The following is a 21,402-nucleotide window of genomic DNA, read 5'->3' as shown; positions in this document are numbered from 1 at the left end:
TCAGTTTCTTGGAATCGCTTGCCATTTTTTCAAACGAATCCCTTAAAATTTTATGCGGGCAGAAATGACATCATTAAACAACATCAAACATCATCATGGCACCTATGGGGGAAACAACGCTCCAAAGTCTTTTTACAAGAAAAGATTGCAACAGTTCTACTAGTACTGTATCTGGGGTACCACTTGGGGTACCCCAGATACTGTACTGCTATTACATCGAAAGGAGGATATATGAGCTGCTATTTCATCGAAAGGAGGATATACGAGCAATATGCTGAAACATTTTAACAGACAGCATACAATACCTATAAATGAATGTTGCGTTTTTGAACCGCTCCAATGTCATCCGAGCAGCAGTCATCGCCATCTGCCGTAAATACAACAGGTACAAACACTACTTATAATTATAGCACTATTTTTTTGTTAAGTTGACATGAATTATTTGTAATTTAGATAAGAATGACGAAATACGGATTCACATTGGCTCGGAAGCAGGCTGCCGCTAGACGAATGTCACTGAGCAGTGACTAAGTTGTAATCAAACGTTTGCAATTTTCCTTGCATTTTGGATTTTGGGCGCTGGCAGGCAAGATCCAAACAGAGTCATAGTGACCGAAATTCTGTGGATGTACAATACTGTAGGAGACATCTCTCAGTCTAAAGGTCAATATTGTTAGTTAGAAGACAGGTAGAAATCTGCTATATGCATAAGAGCTGAGTGTCATACTCATTTTCAGTATTTATTTAATCAATCATTTTTAAGGCGATCCCTTTGGCCTGTTGGCTGGTAAGAACATTATCAGCTCTGTGTAGTAGAGTTCTGATTACGCCCAGTTTGTGTTCCAGTGGGTGGTGTGAGTCAAAAACTAGGTATTGATTAGTATGTGTGGGTTTCAGTAAACCCTGACATGAAGGCCCATATTTTTTCCAATGACCAGCAACTTGAGGGTTCCAGGTTCCATACCCTTGGGCAAGACATTTTTTCCACCTGCTCACAGTACCACCCACATTGTTTAAAATGTAACTTAGATAATGAATGGATGGATGGATGGATTGATGGATGGATGGGTTTAAGTATGTAAAGCACTTTGAGTCACTAGAGAAAAGCATTATATAAATATAATTAACTTTCAGTTGTATTTTCTGCTTCCATGACTAATGATCAGATAAGTACCCATGAGCTATAGTGCTTCAACATCACCTGTACAAACTCAGGGCTCAATATTTCTCCTAAAAAAGTAAACTTTTCTCCAGCTGTGGCTCATAATCAGATACTGTACAATGTCTGCACTTTTCAGGTGACAATTTCATGTTCCGCAACATTTGCACTACTCTCAACAAAACAAGCACATTGACTGAAGTTAAAATGTTTTGTTTGTGTTAAAACAGATCTTGTATTGATTTGTATTTGTACTGTATTTTCTGGACGATAGGGCGCACCGGAATATAAGGCACACTGCAGATATGCAGGTCTATTCCGGTCTATTTTCATACAAAATGCGCATCAAAGGGCTCATATTATGATTGTTTTTTCTCAATGTATAACACTTTCTTGAGTAATGGTGGTTGTTTGGTCAAAATGTTGCATAGATTATGTTTTACAGACCATCTTCAAGCCGCTTTCTGACAGTCGCTTCAGGATTTGCCGTTTTGTGAGCGGTCTTATTTACGTGGCTCACCTTCGGCAGTGTTTTCTCTCCGTCATATTTGTTGTATTGTAGTACGTAGTAGGACAGGAGTGTAAGAAGTTTCAAAAGATGGAGCAAACAGTTTTAATGACATTCAGACTTTACTTAAATCAATAACGGAGCAGCATCTCCTCATCAATGGCTCACGAGTGCAACAACAACAATGTTTCCCGTGAAAAAACGTTTGACCGGAACTCTAAAATAACTAAAGTACCTCAGGTGAATTATGTAAACCCACTACACCAGTATTTTTTAGAGCTTTCATGGTGAGTTTACTGACAGATTTAAGTTAGAACTTTACAGTACTTTATATTAGAAATGGCAACAGCGTATGATGAATGCCACAAACAAGAAGATAGAGAAAAAAAAGAAGCTTATCTACTGCAGTGTCAGCACAGACTAGAAAGACAGACACCTGCACATTTTCAGGACTCATTCAGATCCCAAATACAGATCAGCAGCATTTGGAAAAAGTAGTTTTTGCATGATATTGCAAAATGGTCTGCCAATGGTTGAAATTTTGTGGTCCTTAAACACACCATGATAATAATAGTATGTTGAAGCCCAGTACAATCCATCAAATGGTGCGGCTTCATAGCTTACCAGTCATACTAAAACATTTTAATAGATTTTTGAGCGCTGTGTGTAATGTTCTATATTCTCAATGGAACATTTAAATTGTTGGTGTTGTTTACTGGCGTCATATTTCAGTCTACACATATTTCTTATGTGTGACTACCATGTACCAAAGAAAATAGCTTTGAAGTCGGTAAGGACAACCAAAATGATTACGTACATTAAGGGCACCGGATTTTGAGGAGCACTGTCAAGTTTTAAGAAAATTAAAGGATTTTAAGTACGCCTTATATTCCAAAAAATACTGTATTCATTCATTTTGATTTGACTTTGTTCTTGTATTTGTCAAAGTTTATAAAATGATGTTTGTTTTTGATGCAATCTGACGTCATCATTTGCAGGTTTGTTTCACCTATAAAAAATCCACCTAAAATTCTTGTTCTACCACCTACGACTGATGATGAGGTCATGCAAATAGTCCCATACCCTTTTTTGTCATATGGTGGACATTACCTGTTACAATACCTTTGTGGTTTTCAAAAACATTCCAAATGGAATGGTACAAAAGACATTTTTTGGGAACTCTAGGCACAGACGTTATTGTGTGGCAACAAAGACCCGCCTTGTGTCATACAAAAAAAAAGGTTTTCTTTGACAAAAAGGGTATAAAACATACAAAAACATTAAAAAAATGACAAAAACATTAAGTTGAACTACCGATGTAATCCTTGAAAGTAAAAAAAAACAAAAAACAAAACAATATGATTTACTTTAAACACTTTTATGAATGGAACCCTTTTGAGTCCAAGGGTCTTAAAGTGAATTATTGACCTATTCAAGGCTCCAAGGCTTGACAGTATTTCCACATTCACCCATTCACACACACATTCACACACTGATGGCTGGAGCTGCCATGCAAGGCCTTAATCACGACCCATCAGGAGCAAGGGTGAAGTGTCTTGCTCAAGGACACAACGGACGTGACGAGGTCTGTAGAAGGTGGGGATCGAACCAAGAACCCTCAGGTTGCTGGCACGGCAACTCTGGAGCAGGAGGAGATAAAAAGCAAGAAAGAAAAAAGACGGCAGATCAACTGGTCTAAAAGGGGGGGCCAAATTAAAGGCCAGAGTATAGAAATTAGTTTTAAGATGGGACTTCAATGCTTATACTGAAGTAGGATATCTAACTGTTACCAGTAGGGCATTCCAGAGTACTGGAGCCCGAATAGAAAACGCTCTAATGACCGCAGACTTTTTTGCGGCGCTGGGAATCACTAATAAGCCAGAGTTCTTAGATTGCAGATTTCTGGCAAGGACCTATGGTACAATACAATCAGCATGATAGGATGGAGTTAGACCGTTTAGTATTTTATATGTAAGTACAAACCCCGTTTCCAAATGAGTTGGGAAATTGTGTTGGATGTAAAAATAACGGGATCCAATGATTTTCAACCCATATTCAATTGAATGCACTACAAAGACAAAATATTTGATGTTCAAACTTATAAACCTTTTTTTTTTTTCAAAAAATAATTAAAGGCCTACTGAAACCCACTACTACCGACCACACAGTCTGATAGTTTACATATCTATGATGAAATCTTAACATTGCAACACATGCCAATACGGCCGGTTTAATTTACTAAATTGCAATTTTTAATTTCGCGCGGAAGTATCATGCTAAAACGCTGCGGTATGATGACGCATGCGCGTGACGTCACGCATTGTAGAGGACATTTTGGTCCAGCACCGTTCACAGCTATAAGTCGTCTTTTTTCATCGCATAATTCCAAAGTATAATGGACTTCTGTGTTGCTGAATCTTTTGCAATTTGTTAAATTAATAATGGAGACGTCAAATAAGAAAGATTAAGAAGCGGTGTATTGCGGCCGCCTTTAGCAACACAAACACAGCCGGTGTTTGTGTTGCGCAGTGCGGCTGTTGGGCGCATGGTGTTCTGTGGGGATAAAGCAGAAAAATGCGTCCCGCGGCGCCGCCTCCTCTTCCTGTGCGCTCGGTCCACGCGGTGTTGGTGCTGGGCGCTTGACTGCCTCCCTTCGCGCCCCTTGTGGTCCTCGGCGAACTTCACCGCTGCTGTCAGGTCTCGGGGCCAGTGGTAGCGGACCCAGGCCACTGTCCGCACGGGGATCACCTCTAGGAGCTGCTCCATGATAAGCCGCTCCATCATCTGGTCCTCGCCTTCTTTTAGCAGAAGCCAAAGTGTCGGCGCCTCCCGGAGCTGCTGTCCAAGCACGAACGGGCAGTCATCCGTCACCAGCCGCTGCCGGTTGTCCGGTTGCCCAGTGGTGCAACCAGTCCGGTCCAGCACCGCCCTCCTCAGGCCCGGTAAGTGCACACGGGAGGTTGCCAGTAGGCTAAGCGCCGCTCGCTGCGCCTCCCCCGCCAACAGCGGCAAGAGTCACATTCCCCACTCCTCTTTCGGCCACGCGCATGCCTCCGCCGTAGCCACAAAAAATGTTCATGAAGGCATGGAGGTCCTCTTCTTCCCTCATATGCTGCATGGAGAAGGCCGCTGATGTTGGCGGTGCCGCACCGATCCAGTCCGCCAGCGCCTGCAGGATTTGGATTTGCTGTGCCACTTGTTGGCGGACCGCCTCCAGCTGTTGACAACTGGCCACTGTCACCTCTGCAAGAACGCTGGATAAAGCCATCAGGGGGTCGGCTTCCATCTCCTTGGGTGGTCTGGCTTGATGGGCGCCAAATGTAGAGGTTGCCCTCTAGTGAGTTCTTCAGACCACCGGACACAACCAGGAGAGCCAGGAATTCAGGTTATACCACTGTTTTATTTTGTTCTCACAAGGTGCGAGACTTTTGCTTTCCACCAACAAGTCTTTTCTGCATCTGCCCAGCAACACCTCCATCTCCAAATACTCGTCTCATCACGGCTGCTACTACTAATGTCTTATCATTAGTAGCAGCAGGAGGGCCATCTACGCACCAGCCGCTGTCTTCGAGGCCGGTCCTGGCACACCCAGTTCCGGGGCTGGCCCGCAGGCCACGGCCCCCCTCCACAGGCACAATCGCCCTGACCCCCCCACTACTCAAACATAATAATAATAATAATGGATTAGATTTATATCGCGCTTTTCTATTGTTAGATGCTCAAAGCGCTCACAGTGAAGTGGGAACCCATCATTCATTCACGCCTGGTGGTGGTAAGCTACATCTGTAGCCACAGCTGCCCTGGGGTAGACTGACGGAAGCGTGGCTGCCAGTTTGCACCTACGGCCCCTCCGACCACCACCAATCATTCATTCATCATTCATTCACCAGTGTGAGCGGCACCGGGGGCAAAGGGTGAAGTGTCCTGCCCAAGGACACAACGGCAGCGATTTGGATGTCCATAGGTGGGAAGCGAACCTGCAACCCTCAGGTTTTTGGCACGGCCGCTCTACCCACTACGCCAGGGGTGGGCATTACGTCGATCGCGTAATGCCCACCCCATTAAAGTAATGTCTGATCACTACCTTAGAGAATTCGAAGTTCTGACCCATTGTCAACAAGCTACTAATGACCAATGCTTTATCAGCAGTAACATTAATGCTGCCACTACGACTCTTGCTGGCCTACTGCCTCGGGTAATGGCACCATTCCCAGATTATGTGGGCTCTATTGATAACCTCACTAACAACTTTAACGATGCCCTGTGCAACACCATTGATAGTATAGCACCCCAAAAGCTAAAAATGGCACCTAAAAGGCATATCCCTGGTTCACGGAAGAAACCAGAGCTCTTAAACCAGGGGTAGGGAACCTATGACTCTAGAGCCAGATGTGGCTCTTTTGATGACTGCACCTGGCTCTCAGATAAATCTTAGCTGACATTGCTTAACACGGTAAGTAATTAATAATTCCACTGTTAATCAGAGTGTTAAAAATAACGTTCAAAATATAAAACATTCTCATTCATTTTAATCCATCAGTCTGGTTCCTACCGCGCCTGTTCAAGAAGTCGCATTAATGGTAAAAAAAAAAAAAATTGGTTCAAATACGAATCGAATCGAATACGTTGTGCAATTCAGAATAGATTCTCATTTGAAATTTTTTTTTTCTTTTTATCAATCCAACAAACCACTACACAGCAATACCATAACAATGCAATCCAATTCCAAAACCAAACCTGACCCAGCAACACTCAGAACTGAAATAAACAGAGCAATTGAAAGGAGACACAAACAGAACAAACCAAAAGTAGTGAAACAAAAATTAATATTATCAACAACAGTATCAAAATTAGTTATAATTCCAGCAAAGCAGTGATTAAAAATCCCTCATTGACATTATCATTAGACACTTATAAAAATAAAAAAAAGAACAATAGTGTCACAGTGGCTTACACTTGCATCGCATCTCATAAGCTTGACAACACACTGTGTCCAATGTTTTCACAAAGATAAAATAAGTCGTATTTTTGGTTTGTTTAATACTTAAAACGAATTTACATCATTGCAATCAGTTGATAAAACATTGTCCTTTACAATTATAAAAGCTTTTTACAAAAATCTACAACTCTGCTAGCATGTCAGCAGACTGGGGTAGATCCTGCTGAAATCCTATGTATTGAATGGATACAGAATCGTTTTGAATCGGAAAAATATTGTTTTTGAATCGAGAATCGCGTTGAATCAAAAAAATCGATATATTATCGAATTGCGACCCCAAGAATGGATATTGAATCGAATCGTGGAACACCCAAAGATTCGCAGCCCTAGAAGAAGTATTTTATTTATTGTTGGTTAGTTTCAGAATAACATTGTTACTAAAAAAAGAATAAGAGACTTATTATACTCTAAAAATGTTGTTCTTACTTAAAAAATGCATGCATTTAGTCGTATTCAGTGTTAAAAAAATAGTATATGGCTCCCATGAAAATACTTTTTAAAATATTTGGCTTGTATGGCTCTCTCAGCCTAAAAGGTTCCCGACCCCTGTCTTAAACTATCATGTAGAATGCTGGAACGCAAATGGCGTATGACTAAACTAAACTTGAGGTTTTCCATCAAGCATGGAGTGATAGTTTAAATAACTTATAAAGACGCTCTTATGCTAAAACTAATTATTACTCCAATCTCATCATTTGCCTTAATAAAAACGATCCTAAATATTTGTTTAATGCACTAGCATCACTAACCCAACAAGGGACTTATCCCAGTAGCTGCGGCTACTCGGCTTTACTAAGAAAATTGAGCATATTTGAAAGCATATCAGAAAGGAGATTAATGATAACACGTCCAACTGTGTTCTAATAATGCAGATACGAATGTATATATGTAACGCTCTCCAGAATATCACTCTCTTTTTGAAGCCATAACATTAGAATAGAATAGAATAGAATAGAATAGAATGAAATAGAATATAATACAAAGTACTTTATTGATCCCTGGGGGAAATTCAGCACCACAGTTTGCTCACAATAGACAATAAACATTTAAGTATTTTTACATGTAAATAACATAAATACAGTCTATTATACAGCATTAATAAAAACGGTCCTAAATATTTGTTTAATGCACTAGCATCACTAACCCAAAAAGGGACTTATCCCAGTAGCTGCGGCCACTCGGCTTTACTAAGAATATTGAGCATATTAGAAAGCATATTAGAAAGCATATTAGAAAGGAGATTAAAAATAACACGTCCAACTGTGCTCTATTAATGCAGATACGAATATGTATATGTAACGCTCTCCAGAATATCACTCTCTTTTTGAAGACATAACATTAGAATAGACAATAAACATTTAGGTATTTTTACATGTAAAAAATATAAATACAGTCTATTATACAGCATTATTCACATGTGACTAACATAAATACAGTCTATTATACAGCATTATTCACATGTCAATAATATAACTCACATGTCAATAATATACAAACCCGGTTTCCATATGAGTTGGGAAATTTTGTTAGATGTAAATATAAACGGAATACAATGATTTGCAAATCCTTTTCATTCCATATTCAGTTGAATTCACTACAAAGACAAGATATCTGATGTTCAAACTCATAAACTTTGTTTTTTTTTGCAAATAATAATTAACTTAGAATTTCATGGCTGCAACACGTGCCTAAGTAGTTGAGAAAGGGCATGTTCACCACTGTGTTACATCACCTTTACTTTTAACAACACTCAATAAACGTTCGGGAACTGAGGAAACTAATTGTTGAAGCTTTGAAAGAGGAATTCTTTCTTATTCTTGTTTTATGTAGAGCTTCAGTCGTTCAACAGTCCGGGGTGTCTTTGTCGTATTTTACGCTTCATAATGCCCCACACATTTTCGATTGCAGACAGGTCTGGACTACAGGCGGGCCAGGAAAGTACCCGCACTCTTTTACTACGAAACCATGTTGTTTTAACACGTGGCTTGGCATTGTCTTGCTGAAATAAGGAGGGGCGTCCATGATAACGTTGCTTGGATGACAACATGTGTTGCTCCAAAACCTGTATGGACCATTCAGCATTAATGGTGTCTTCACAGATGTGTAAGTTACCCATGCCTTGGGCACTAATACACCCTCATACCATCACAGATGCTGGCTTTTGAACTTTGCACCTATAACAACCCGCATGGCTATTTTCCTCTTTGTTCCGAAGGACACCACGTCCACAATTTCCAAATATAATTTCAAATGTGGACTCATCAGACCACAGAACACTTTTCCACTTTGCATCAGTCCATCATAGATTAGCTTGGGCCCAGCGAAGCCAGTGGCGTTCCTTGGTGATAAATGGGTTTTGCTTTGCATAGCAGCGTTTTAACTTGCACTTACAGATGTAGCAACCAGCTGTAATTACTGACAGTGGTTTTATGAAGTGTTCCTGAGACCATTTGGTGATATCCTTTAAACACTGATGTCAGTTTTTGATGCAGTACCGCCTGAGGGGTCAAAGGTACGTAATATCATCGATTACGAGCAGTGATTTCTCCAGATTCTATGAACCGTTGATGATTTTACGGACCGTAGATGGTAAAATCCTTAGAATCCTTGCAATAGCTCGTTGAGAAATGTTGTTCTAAAACTGTTTGACAATTTGCTTACAAATTGGTGACCCTCGCCCGATCCTTGTTTGTGTATTACTTAGCATTTCATGGAAGCTGCTTTTATACCCAATCATAGCACCCACCTGTTCCCAATTAGCTTGCACACCTGTGGGATGTTCCAAATAAGTGTTTGATGAGTATTTCTCAACTTTATCAGTATTTATTGCCACCTTTCTCAACTTCTTTGTCACGTGTTGCTGGCATCAAATTCTAAAGTTAGGATTATTTGCAAAAAAAAAATGTTTATCAGTTTGAACATCAAATATGTTGTGTTTATAGCATATTCAACTGAATATGGGTTGAAAATCATTTGCAAATCATTGTATTCCGTTTATATTTACATCTAACACAATTTCCCAACTCATATGGAAACGGGGTTTGTAAATACAGTCTATTATACATTTAAGTACAGTCAAAAAGGAACATATATGCATTATACAGTCTGATGGCTGTCGGTATGAAGGACTTCCTATGTCATTCCGTGTTGCATTTTGGGAGTTTGGCCTTCCACTGACCGTGCTCATTCTCTCCACCAGGTCCGAGTGTAGTGGGTGGGAGGTGTTGTCCATGATGTCCAGCCTGTTTGCGTCCCCCGCTCTCAGTCCGCTGCCCCACCAGGCCACGGCGTACAGGAATGCTTCCACCACCACAGACTTGTAGAACATCTTCATCATCTTTGTACAGACGTTGAAGGATCCTAGCCTCCTGAGGAAGTAGAGGCGGCTCTGACACTTCTTGTAGAGGGCCTCAGTGTGTTTTGACTCATTCAGCTTGTTGTCGATGTGTATTCCGAGGTATTGAGGTATGTTCACATTGAGGTATGTCCACATTGACCCCTCTGATGGAAACAGGGGTCGCCGGAGTACTCTTCCTTCCCAGGTCCACAACCAAATCCTTGGTATTTGTCTCATTGAGCTGGAGGTGGTTCTTTCCGCACCATGTGACAAAGTCCTCCACCAGTGCCCTGTATTCCTCCTCATCACCGTCTTCAATACACCCCACTAGGGCTGAGCGATATATCGATATACTCGATATAATGCGGGGTTGTCTCTGTGCGGTATAGAAAATGACTATATCATGATATTCCAGTATACGTTCTCATGCAGTAGCTTTTAGCTGTGGGCATTAAACTGCATGTGTTTCTTCCTCTTTCTTGTCTCTCCTTCTCACAGACACTTAAAACACACGCACCTTCTTACAACGTCACATGCCCTCCCGGAACAGAGAGGTAGCAGCATGGCTAACTTTAGCTGTGATGCTAACGGTGTGTTGAAAGTGGTAATACGATAGAGAAAAGGTGCGAATCTGGTCACAAATGAAGGAATAATTAATTCCCAAGTAAAACAGCACGTGGTGCATTGTCTGGCGGTGGTTTAAACATGTTGGAACATTTATAGGGCAGAAGCGTTGCTACCAAAAGTAGCAGCACTGCTAATTTGTAGCATCATTGGAAAAGTCACCCGCTAGAGAATGAAGATTGCTTCAAACTGTGCATGTCAACATCTCCGTTGGGTGCCACACCCACAAAATGCTGAAGCAACTATTTCCACATCAACACCGTAGGACATATACTATTTGATATGCAGCTCATTTTTATGTGACAATAATTGAAATATCTTGTGTGACATCATGCACTAAAGTACATTTATTTGTTTTAAACTATTGTAGTGGCGTTCTGTACAAAAAGTGCACTTTGATTTAGTGTTGTTTTGATATGTCATCATGCACAAAAATGCACTAATAGCTTGTTTTAAAATGTCTCTGACAATCTTGCAATTTCTGTTTTGAAATGTTTGTGCCACTGCTTAATAACTGTTTAATAAAATACAGTTTTGGTCAATTGACTTAGTTGTGATTTCCCTCTGCATGAAAGTTTAAAATGAGCATATATCAATGCTGTATGAACAATACTGTTTAATGTCGACACATAGAATCACCATACTGCTGTGATTATATCTATCAAGTGTTAATTCAAGGCTAAGGAAAAATATCGAGATATATATCGAGATATTTAAAAAAGGCCATATCGCCCAGCCTTACACCCCACTATCGCAGAGTCATCAGAAAACTTCTAAAGGTGGCAGGACCTGGGGATAGGGGAAATCGGTGGTGTAGATGCTGAAGAGGAAGGGGGCCTGGTGTTGCTGACCAGTCTGTCAGACACACAGTCCTGCAGTCGCATGTTAGTCAGGTAATCAACAACCCAGGACACCAAGGGGGCCTCCACCTGCATCGTCTCTAACTTCACACCCAGTAGCCTGGGCCGTATGGTATAGAAAGCAGTGGAAAAGTCAAAAAACATATTAGAGCAGGGCAGCACAGTAGAACAGGGGTTTGTGCGTGTGCCTCACAATATGAAGGTCCTGAGTTAGATTCTGGGCTCTGGATTTTTCTGTGTGGAGGTGTATGTTCTCCTCGTGACTGCGTGGGTTCCCTTCGGGTACTCCGGCTTCCTCCCACCTCCAAAGACATGCACCTTGGGATGGGTTGATTGGCAAAACAACTAAAGTGTGTGAATGTGAGTGGGAATGTCCTCTGTCCGTCTGTGTTGGCGCTGCGATGAGTTGGATTGATGGATGGATGGACAGTGCGCCTCTGGTTGGTTGGTAAGCACAACTCAAAGCAATTTTATTTGGTAAATGGCGTAATGATAGGTGTGACCAGCAGATGACAGTCACACAAAAGAGATATCTGCATGTGGACTGCTGTTGGATGCCTGTTAAATACGTGACTTAAAAATGGTCTGTAAAAGATCATCAATGCAACATTTTGACCAAAGAACCACCATTACATGTTATGTAGACTACAAGGAAGTGTTTTAGATGTAGGATTGGAAAAAAATCAACCTTATGACCCCTTAAACGCGCCTTTTGTATGAACATAGACCTGAATGGAATCGGTCATCAGCAGTCCGCCTTATAATAATGCTAGACTTGATTCACACCTGGAGTTGTCTCTGTGTCCTAAAAATGCACTTTTTTGAGTGTGTTGCGCAGGACCAACGCAGCAGTCCACAATTAAATTGTTAAAACAATGGCTTAAAAAAATCACTATACATCACATCTGCATAGAAAATAAAATAAGATATTAAATATATATAATAGCTCACAACAATTGCTCAAAAAATAATTGGCGGTTAAAGAACAAGACAGATGGTCATTCTCAATTGTATATAGAAAATAAATTGAAAAAAAAAATAGATATGTGCACTTTTAATGTGAATGAAAGGTGCTGTAACCCCCAAAGTAGGCCTAAATATGACATGTTTTATTACTATTACAGTGTTTTTTATATACACCAAGTGTAACAGACTAAAATAACTGTACTCTACTGATTCCTGGTGAGAAATATGAGCATAACAACAAGGGAAAGAAGTATTTTGACAATCAGTCCAGAGAGTCAAGACAACATCTACATCAACCAATGTCTGATTTAGAGAGGATGCAAACGCAGTGAAAAGCTAACTTTATACGACGGGTGAACCACACACTCCATTCACCGTTCATCTAGACTTTGTTCCAAATCCTCTTCAGGGAGAAAACTAGTTACGGATAGATTGACTGACAAATTGCACCCTCTGCAGGCTGCTGGCAAGTATGAAATCCATTGTGCCGCCATAGCTTGAAAATGAGACACTACACAGTAAACAACATAATTTGGTTGAAATGTCTAATCCAATGAATATGTTTAACTTATTTACAAAATTACAAACTGATCAATCAAGCTTTTATTTCTTATGCTCTGAGCTGGCGTGCATTTTGTCAGCATTAAAGTGTATGGAAAAATATATATATATTTCCCCCAATTAATTTGTCAATAAAATCAAAGTATTGTATATATTTGCAAATGAATAACATGAATGTATCGGACTCACCCCTTAAGTTCCACATGGGCAGCACCACTCCAACTCCATCACTGATGTTACTCATGTCGCATGACGGGCACCACGACCACCGCGGCTATTTTCCTTGCGTCGTTAGTTCGTTTGTTCTTTTCCAGCTCCGTTAATTTTTTTCAACCAAATGACGCACCTGGTTTGTTTCGATAAGAGCTCATTTGCGTGTGTCAGTCTTCAGAGGCATTCACTGCTCCGCGCACCTATTCAGTTCGGCATTACCAAGAGCGCCGAATCGATAATTTAAAAAAAAACAATAAAACATATGTATTTTTTAATTGTGATGATCAGGCCACTTTAATGATGGAGTTTGCTTCTTCGCTGCTCACAAAACAATCGAGCAAGAGCGTAGCGCGCGCGCGCTCGGGAGGAGAAGGAAAGGCGTGTTACGTCACACGGCATCTTTTTCACCTTTTTAGTTTTGGATTCGCTGTATGGCCTCATAACTCTGTCATGCACGCTCCTGAGATAGAAGCGAGGGTTGGAAGATGTTGGATAGGTGCAAGGACGACATTTTGATGTCAGATGTTGTGGGGATACTCTGCCTGATTACGGTGGACTACGTGGCTTGGATAGGGCGCGGTTTAAAGGGATTACAATAGAGATCATTAACCGGCGGACCGTGGTCCGAGTCTCGACCCGGACTCCGTCAATAATTATTTACGTATGTTAAGTTTCGACTGGGCTCCTCAAATGTGCGTTAAAAGCCACCCCATACTTATCAGCCAATCAAATCTGTGCATTCCAAGCAGTACACATCATAGACATTTTATAAGTAAACGCAGCATCGGCTGGTGCTTGCCTACTGGTCTGACGAGATGCGGGGCCGCCATCTTGGAGTGGTGACCGCTCCACTCAGTGCAATAAACTCTTTCAGTGGTATTGTCCATTTTACTTTATTTTCAAATGTATATTTATTCCAATAAAGCAATTTATTTTTATTTTTATAATTTTTGAGTTATCTATAAGTAAAAAAGTGTGAACATTTTCGTAACTTACTTTTTTATGTGATAAAATTAATTTTAATGGACTTCCAACATAAATTGATTTGGCAAAACTCAGTTAAAACGTTTACATCAGACCTAAAACATCAGGATCCGCCCACCTGCAGGTGTGGACAAACAAGCCCAGACACGTTGTTTCATGGAGCCCAAGGAAAACACTTTACCGAATTTGTGTAAGTAACAATTTATATTGACAAAAGTCAGTATTTGCCAGGATTGAAATGTATATATTTTCAAAAGCATGGTACAACATTATATTTTGTTGGCTACTTTTCCCGCCGACCGCCATTTCGAATGTGCTCTTACCGCCAACAGCTCATTAACTTCAACCAAACATTGTTTATACATGTGCAGTTTGTAATTAGTGTTTTCTTTGCTTGGTAGTTTAATATTTTAAAGATATAGTGACTTGCAGGCGCTTCGATGTGGTATTTGGCAATGTAGGCTGTCATTGCTGGATTTTCAGCGCCACTGCAAAAAAAGAAAAAAAAAATACATGATTGTTGTAGGTTTAATATCACGGGAAAATAGCAAATTTAAGTTGCACACATTGAAACCACTACTAAGTTATCTTAAAATCGATTAGTATTTTCATGACTGCTATCTGTGTCATTTCTACTAGTCACGTTAAGTTGAATGACTGAAATTAGCGTTATTTTGAACAAGTGTTTTCATGGTTCCGCGTCACCTGTTTAATTAACAGTACACGAAGACGCTGTAGTCACGTAGCTTAATTACTTTCCCAGGAAAACTTGGGAAGCTGTTGTGCTGGTGAGATGGGTTGTGATACTCTCTGTCTGTTGGTTAAAGTTAAAGTTAAAGTAACAATGATTGTCACACACAAAGTAGGTGTGGTGAAATGTGTCCTCTGCATTTGACCCATCCCCTGGATCACCCCCTGGGAAGTGAGGGGAGCAGTGGGCAGCAGCGGTGCCGCGCCCGGGAATAATTTATGGTGATTTAACCCCCAATTCCAACCTTTGATGCTGAGTGCCAAGCAGGGAGGCAATGGGTCCCATTTTTTTTATAGTCTTTGGTATGACTCGGCCGGGGTTTGAACTCCCAACCTACCGATCTTAGGGCAGACACTCTATCCACCAGGCCACTGAGTAGTATTAGTTATTTTGTCTTAAACTGTATATAAACGAAATAATATCTTTGCTAACACACCGCTGAATATTTACGTCTGTTTTGGTCGGTGAAAACCGCAGTTTATTTTGGTAAATTTGACGGGGATTTTTCCCTCATTTGCATATTCAACGACCTGCTGCAGGAGACTGAGTGCATCTGACAGCCTCTCCCTCATCGGATATACATGTGCAGATCCTGATTCCTGCTCTGACTGAATTTCTTCAGTTTATAAGCAGCCACATTAAAGCTGCTTCACTAGCTTGCATCAAAAGTTGATTAATCATTTTATTTTTCCTGACCAAGTTTCCATTGTGACTTGGACATCACATACTAGTCTCACTTTTTGCCTGAAAATGTATACTAAAACCCTTAATATCAGTAACGGTCAACATTTGCTGTCTTACAGATTAATGAAGAGTTCCGAAGGTGCACTGCTGTTCCACTAGAATCAACATTTATGTCCTAGCTGGACAAGTACACTCCAAAACTCCTGGAGCTCTTCAGTGCAAAAGGAGGAGTGACTGGTCAGCGCATCAAGAACTTGTTGATGGAACTGATACAGGTGGGTTAAAAGTCGTTTAAACGTTTAAAACTGAATCTGTAATCATGCTCTAATAACGGTTTCACAGATTTGGAATAAAATGCCCCAAAAATTCATCGATTTATTATTATTTTAACTCTAGGACCCAAGTGCCTTTGCAGTGATGAAGAGAGATGCCTCATAGAGTACATGGACAGGACCTAATCTCTGACTAGGTGGAAGGAATACTTCAAAGACCTCCTCAATCCCACCAACACGTCTTCCTATGAGGAAGCGGTGCCTGGAGAATCTGTGGTGGGCTCTCCTATTTCTGGAGCTGAGGTTGCTGAGGTAGTTAAAAAGCTCCTCGGTGGCAAGGTAGATGAGATCCGCCCGGAGTTCCTTAAGGCTCTGGATGCTGTGGGCCTGTCTTGGTTGACAAGACTCTGCAGCATCGCGTGGACATCGGGGGATGTACCTCTGAATTGGCAGACCGGGGAGGTGGTCCCTCTCTTTAAGAAGGTGGACCGGAGGGTGTGTTCCAACTATCGTGGGATCACACTCCTCAGCCTTCCCGGTACCTCGGATTCAGGAGGAACAGTGTGGTTTTCGTCCTTGTCGTGGAACTGTGGACTAGCTCTATACTCTCGGCAGGGTTTTTGAGGGTCCATGGTAGTTTTCTCAACCAGTCTACATGTGCTTTGTGGACTTGGAGAAGGCATTCGACCGTGTCCCTCGGGAAGTCCTGTGGGGAGTTCTCAGAGTGTATGGGGTATCGGACTGTCATATTGTGGCGGTCCGCTCCCTGTACGATCAGTGTCAGAGCTTGGTTCGCATCCGGCAGTAAGTCGGACACGTTTCCACTAAGGGTTGGACTCCGCCAAGGCTGTCCTTTGTCACCGATTCTGTTCATAACTTTTATGGACAGAATTTCTAGGCACAGTCAAGGCGTTGAGGGGTTCCGGTTTGGTGGCCGTGGGAATAGGTCTCTGCTCTTTGCAGATGATGTGGTCCTGATGGCTTCATCTGGCCGGGATCTTCAGCTCTCACTGGATCGGTTCGCAACCGAGTGTGAAGTGACCGGAATGAGAATCAGCACCTCCAAGTCCGAGTCCATGGTTCTCGCCCGGAAAAGGGTGGAGTGCCATCTATGGGTTGGGGGGGAGACCCTGCCCCAAGTGGAGGAGTTCAAGTACCTAGGAGTCTTGTTCACGAGTGGGGGAAGAGAGGATTATGAGATGGACAGGCGGATAGGTGCGGCGTCTTCAGTAATGCGGACGTTGTACCGATTCGTTGTGGTGAAGAAGGAGCTGAGCCGGAAGGCAAAGCTCTCAATTTACCGGCCGATCTACGTTCCCATCCTCACCTATGGTCATGAGCTTTGGTTCATGACCGAAAGGATAAGATCACGGGTACAAGCGGCCGGAATGAGTTTCCTCCGGCGGCTGGCGCGGCTCTCCCTTAGAGATAAGGTGAGAAGCTCTGCCATCCGGGAGGAGCTCAAAGTAAAGCCGCTGCTCCTCCACATCGAGAGGAGTCAGATGAGGTGGTTCGGGCATCTGGTCAGGATGCCACCTGGACGCCTCCCTAAGGAGGTGTTTAGGGCAAGTCCGACCTGTAGGAGGCCACGGGGAAAACCCAGGACACGTTGGGAAGACTGCGTCTCCCGGCTGGCCTCGGAACGCCTCGGGATCCCCCAAGAAGAGCCTGACGAAGTGGCTGGGGAGAGGGAAGTCTGGGCTTTCCTGCTTAGGCTGCTACCCCCGCAACCCGACCTCGCATAAGTGGAAGAAGATGGATGGAATGGGTGTGTGCAGTGCAACTTTTGGGGTAATCTGATTCGCCTATCTGGCTTGTTTTCAAAACTGTTTAATTCTAATATGTGACACTGTGGACTGTTGCGGTTGATTTACGAACATAATCCGCCACACCTGTTGCTTGACTTTATTGTTATTATTCACTGTACTGTTCGATTGTGCACATGACAATGTTGTTCTGTTTCACTGTACTGTTCGATTAGGCACATGACAAGGTTGTTCCGTTGCAGGTAATTCGGTGCGGCCCCTTTAAGTGGCCGTCAGGAGATTCTTCCAAAGGTGGGGGTTTGTTGTTCCCGCTATTTTGAGTGTGTAAGAGTCATTCTCGTTTTGTCTGTGAGAATAAAGGACGCACACGTTTTTGTGTGTCAACGATACTCGAAGTTGTCTTGCTTCACGCTACAAGCACAACACTGGTGACCCTGACACTTCACTGAACGAATTCAGTGAATTTTTTCGACTATGACGGCGAATGCAGTTTCTCTGTAGCTGCCCAAGTTCTGGGAATCTTCGGCGACTGTATGGTTTGCCCGGGCCGAGTCACAGTTCACCCTGCGAGGGAACACCGAGGACGACACTAAGTTCCATTATGTCGTGTCCTCCCTCGGGAGCGAGACGGCGACCAGGGTGGCTAGCGTCCTTACGCACCCACCGGAGAGGAACAAGTACCTCACTTTGAAAGTTCATCTCTTACAGACTTTTGGACTTTCCGATGCGGAGCGAGCTCGCCGCCTTTTTTCATCGCAAGGGCTTGGCGATTGCAGGCCCTCCGAACTCATGGACAAAATGCTTAGCCTCTTAGGTGAGCACAGACCAGGATTCCTGTTCGTGCAGCTTTTCCTGACACTCCTGCCTTCTCAGGTGCGGGCTGGTTTAGCTAACACCGCCATTTTGGACTGCCGCGAAATAGCTGCGGAAGCGGATAAGTTTTTTGTAGTCACCCAACCGACCTAAGTGGCTGCATTTCTTATAGCTGAGGAAGATTCTTCCACTATCGCTGCTGCCGCCGCTGCTGCAGCGTGCCCCAGGCGGCATCCGGATTCTGAATTATGTTTTTTCCATGCAAAGTTCGGGGCAAAGGCCAGGCGGTGCCGCTCCCCCATGCAGTTTTCGGGGACCGCCGCCGGGAAACGCCGGGGCCAGCGCTCAGCAGTAGCCATGAGTGTCGGCGGTACTGGCAGGCACTCTTCATCCAAGACTCCCTCTCTGGACGTCGGTTCCTGTGTGACAGGGGCACGCAGAGGAGCGTCCTGCCAGCATCAAGGTTGGACATGCTGTCTGAGTCACATGGCCCCCCCAGGGAAGCGGCCAACGGCAGCCCTATCCGCACTTATGGAATACGGTACGTGGAACTGTGTTTTGATGGATAGCGTTTCAGTTGGAACTTTGTGACTGCTAAAGTGACAGTGCCACTCATCGGTGCAGGTTTTCTCTGTGCTTTCGGCCTCCTTCTGGATGTAAAAAACAGGCGTTTGGTGAATGCAATTACGTTCTGCTCGTACAAGTGCAGTCTCAGCGCGACAGACTCACACAGACTTTCCAGCATGCTACCCGCCGCAGACGTTTTTCTGCGCCTCCTCGCCGATTTCCCCACCCTGGTGCAGCCAACGTTTTCGTCAGCTACCAACAAACATGGTGTGGAACACCACATCGCCACCACGGGCCCCCCTGTGCACTCACGAGCCCGGCGCCTGGACCCTGCTTAGCTCTCCATCGCTTGAGCTGAATTCGAGACCATGGAACGCCTCGGGATAATTCGCCGCTCAGACAGCCCGTGGGCGTCGCCCCTCCACATGGTGGAGAAGCCCGGAGGTGGTTGGTGGCCCTGCGGGGATTACCGCAGACTCAACGAGGTGACTACCCCGGACCGTTATCCGGTCCCCCACATACAAGATTTTTCCGCCAACCAGGGCTGGTAAAACTGTGTTTTCTAAGGTAGATCTCGTCCTGGGCTATCATCAGGTGCCAGTCCACCCCTCTGATATTCCGAAGACAGCTGTCATCACCCCATTTGGAGTGTTCGAATTTTTGCGTATGCCTTTTGGCCTTAAGAGCGGTGCACAGACTTTCCAGCGGTTGATGGACTCTGTTTTGCGTGATTTGCCGTTTTAGTTTGTCTACTTGGACAATATCCTGGTAGCAAGCACCTCTCAAGCCGAACATGTGACGCACCTCAGGACTCTTTTTTAGCGCCTTAGCCAACACGGAGTGTTTGTGATCGACTTCCTCGGACATCGTGTCACGGAGTGCGGGGCAGTTCCCCTCCCAGCGAAGGTTGCTACCATCGCAAACTTCCCCCGCCCACTCACGGTTAAGGCTCTTCAGGAGTTCGTTGGCATGGTAAATGTTTACCATAGTTTCATTCCCCGGGCAGCTGACCTCATGCGGCCGCTGTATAATGCTCTTAAAGGAGCTGCTCCCAAGCACATGGTGGACTGGTCTGACACGCGGCACAGTGCTTTTGTGGGGGTAAAGTCTGCTCTCGCTAACGCTACCCTGCTGGCACACCCATTACTCGATGCTCCTACTGCAATCACCACGGACGCGTCAGACTATGCCGTAGGTGCAGTGCATGAGCAGTGGGTGGGCGGCACTTGGCAGCCTTTGGCTTTCTTTAGCAGGCAGTTGCGCCCCTGCGAGCAGAAATATAGCACATTTGACCGTGAGCTCCTCGGCCTCTATCTGGCCATACGCCATTTCCGTTAGTTGCTTGAGGGCTGGCCTTTCACAGCTTTTGTGGACCACAAACTGCTCACTTTCGCGATGGCCAAGACAGGTGAACCGTGGTCAGCTCGGTAACAGAGGCACGTCTCCTACTTCTCAGAGTTCACGACAGACATCCAACACCTTGCTGGTAAGAGCAATGTCGTTGCTGACTGCCATTCCCGAGCCGTCACTGGCGCTGTCCATGTCGGGCTCGATTTTGCTCAAATGGCTGTTGACCAGGCCGAGGACCCTGACATCAAAGCTCTGAAGGCTGCAACCACAGGGTTACGGTTGTCTGAGGTCCCTTTTGAGGACACAGGGGTTATGCTCCTTTGTGACGTTGCTACCGGTCGGCCACGGCCCCTTGTGCCCGCCTGTTGGAGGCGGCGCGTGTTCGACTCCATCCACGGCCTTTCTCACCCGGGGAAGAAACCTTCCCAGCGGCTAGTTGCTGCAAAATTTGTCTGGCGGGGACTGAAGAAAGATGTTAGGGACTGGGTTTCCACCTGTGTGGCATGCCAACGCTCAAAGGTGCACTGCCACACGCGGGCTCCACTGGCGCCATTTACGGTTCCGGAGCGCCGTTTTGACCATGTCAATGTGGACTTCCATCCTCACGCAGCTGCACATACCTCCTCACGATGGTCGACAGGACCACCCGCTGGCAGGAGGTGGCACCTCTGACGTCCGCCACCTCCGCAGAGGTGGCACACGCGTTCGTTCATTGGTACGTGGGTTGCCCGTTTCGGTACTCCGTCGGACATATCATCCGACCGGGGCTCTCAGTTCACTTCTGAGCTTTGGGCCGCTGTGGCCGAGAGCTTGGGAGTGAAACCTCACCACACAACGGCGAATCACCCACATGCCAATGGTATGTGTGAGCGATTTCACAGATCCATGAAGGCAGCGCTTAGGGCGTCCCTGAAGGACAGCGCTTGGGTAGACAAACTCCCTGAGTGATGCTGGGCCTTTGGACTACCCCCAAGGAAGACATGCAATC

General features: G+C 44.1%; 1 protein-coding gene across 2 annotated transcripts in view; it reads right to left on the bottom strand.

Annotated features, from left to right (window-relative positions):
• LOC133554657 (muscarinic acetylcholine receptor M4-like) overlaps window positions 1-13,892 on the bottom strand; it is an 83,682-nt gene extending 69,790 nt beyond the window's left edge. The window contains exon 1 of one of the 2 annotated variants that reach the window (XM_061903646.1): window positions 13,204-13,892. In XM_061903646.1, coding sequence (XP_061759630.1) covers window positions 13,204-13,258 — 55 coding nt within the window. In that variant the 5' untranslated portion in view covers window positions 13,259-13,892. The remainder of the gene's footprint in view (window positions 1-13,203) is intronic. The other variant, XM_061903645.1, reaches the window with a different exon arrangement.
• Between the last annotated feature and the right edge of the window lie 7,510 nt (window positions 13,893-21,402).

This window comes from Nerophis ophidion, linkage group LG06 (genome assembly GCF_033978795.1).
Source record: "Nerophis ophidion isolate RoL-2023_Sa linkage group LG06, RoL_Noph_v1.0, whole genome shotgun sequence".
NCBI lineage: Eukaryota > Metazoa > Chordata > Actinopteri > Syngnathiformes > Syngnathidae > Nerophis > Nerophis ophidion.
Note: the sequence above shows the minus strand (reverse complement) of the source record. Positions and strands in the feature narration are given on the sequence as shown.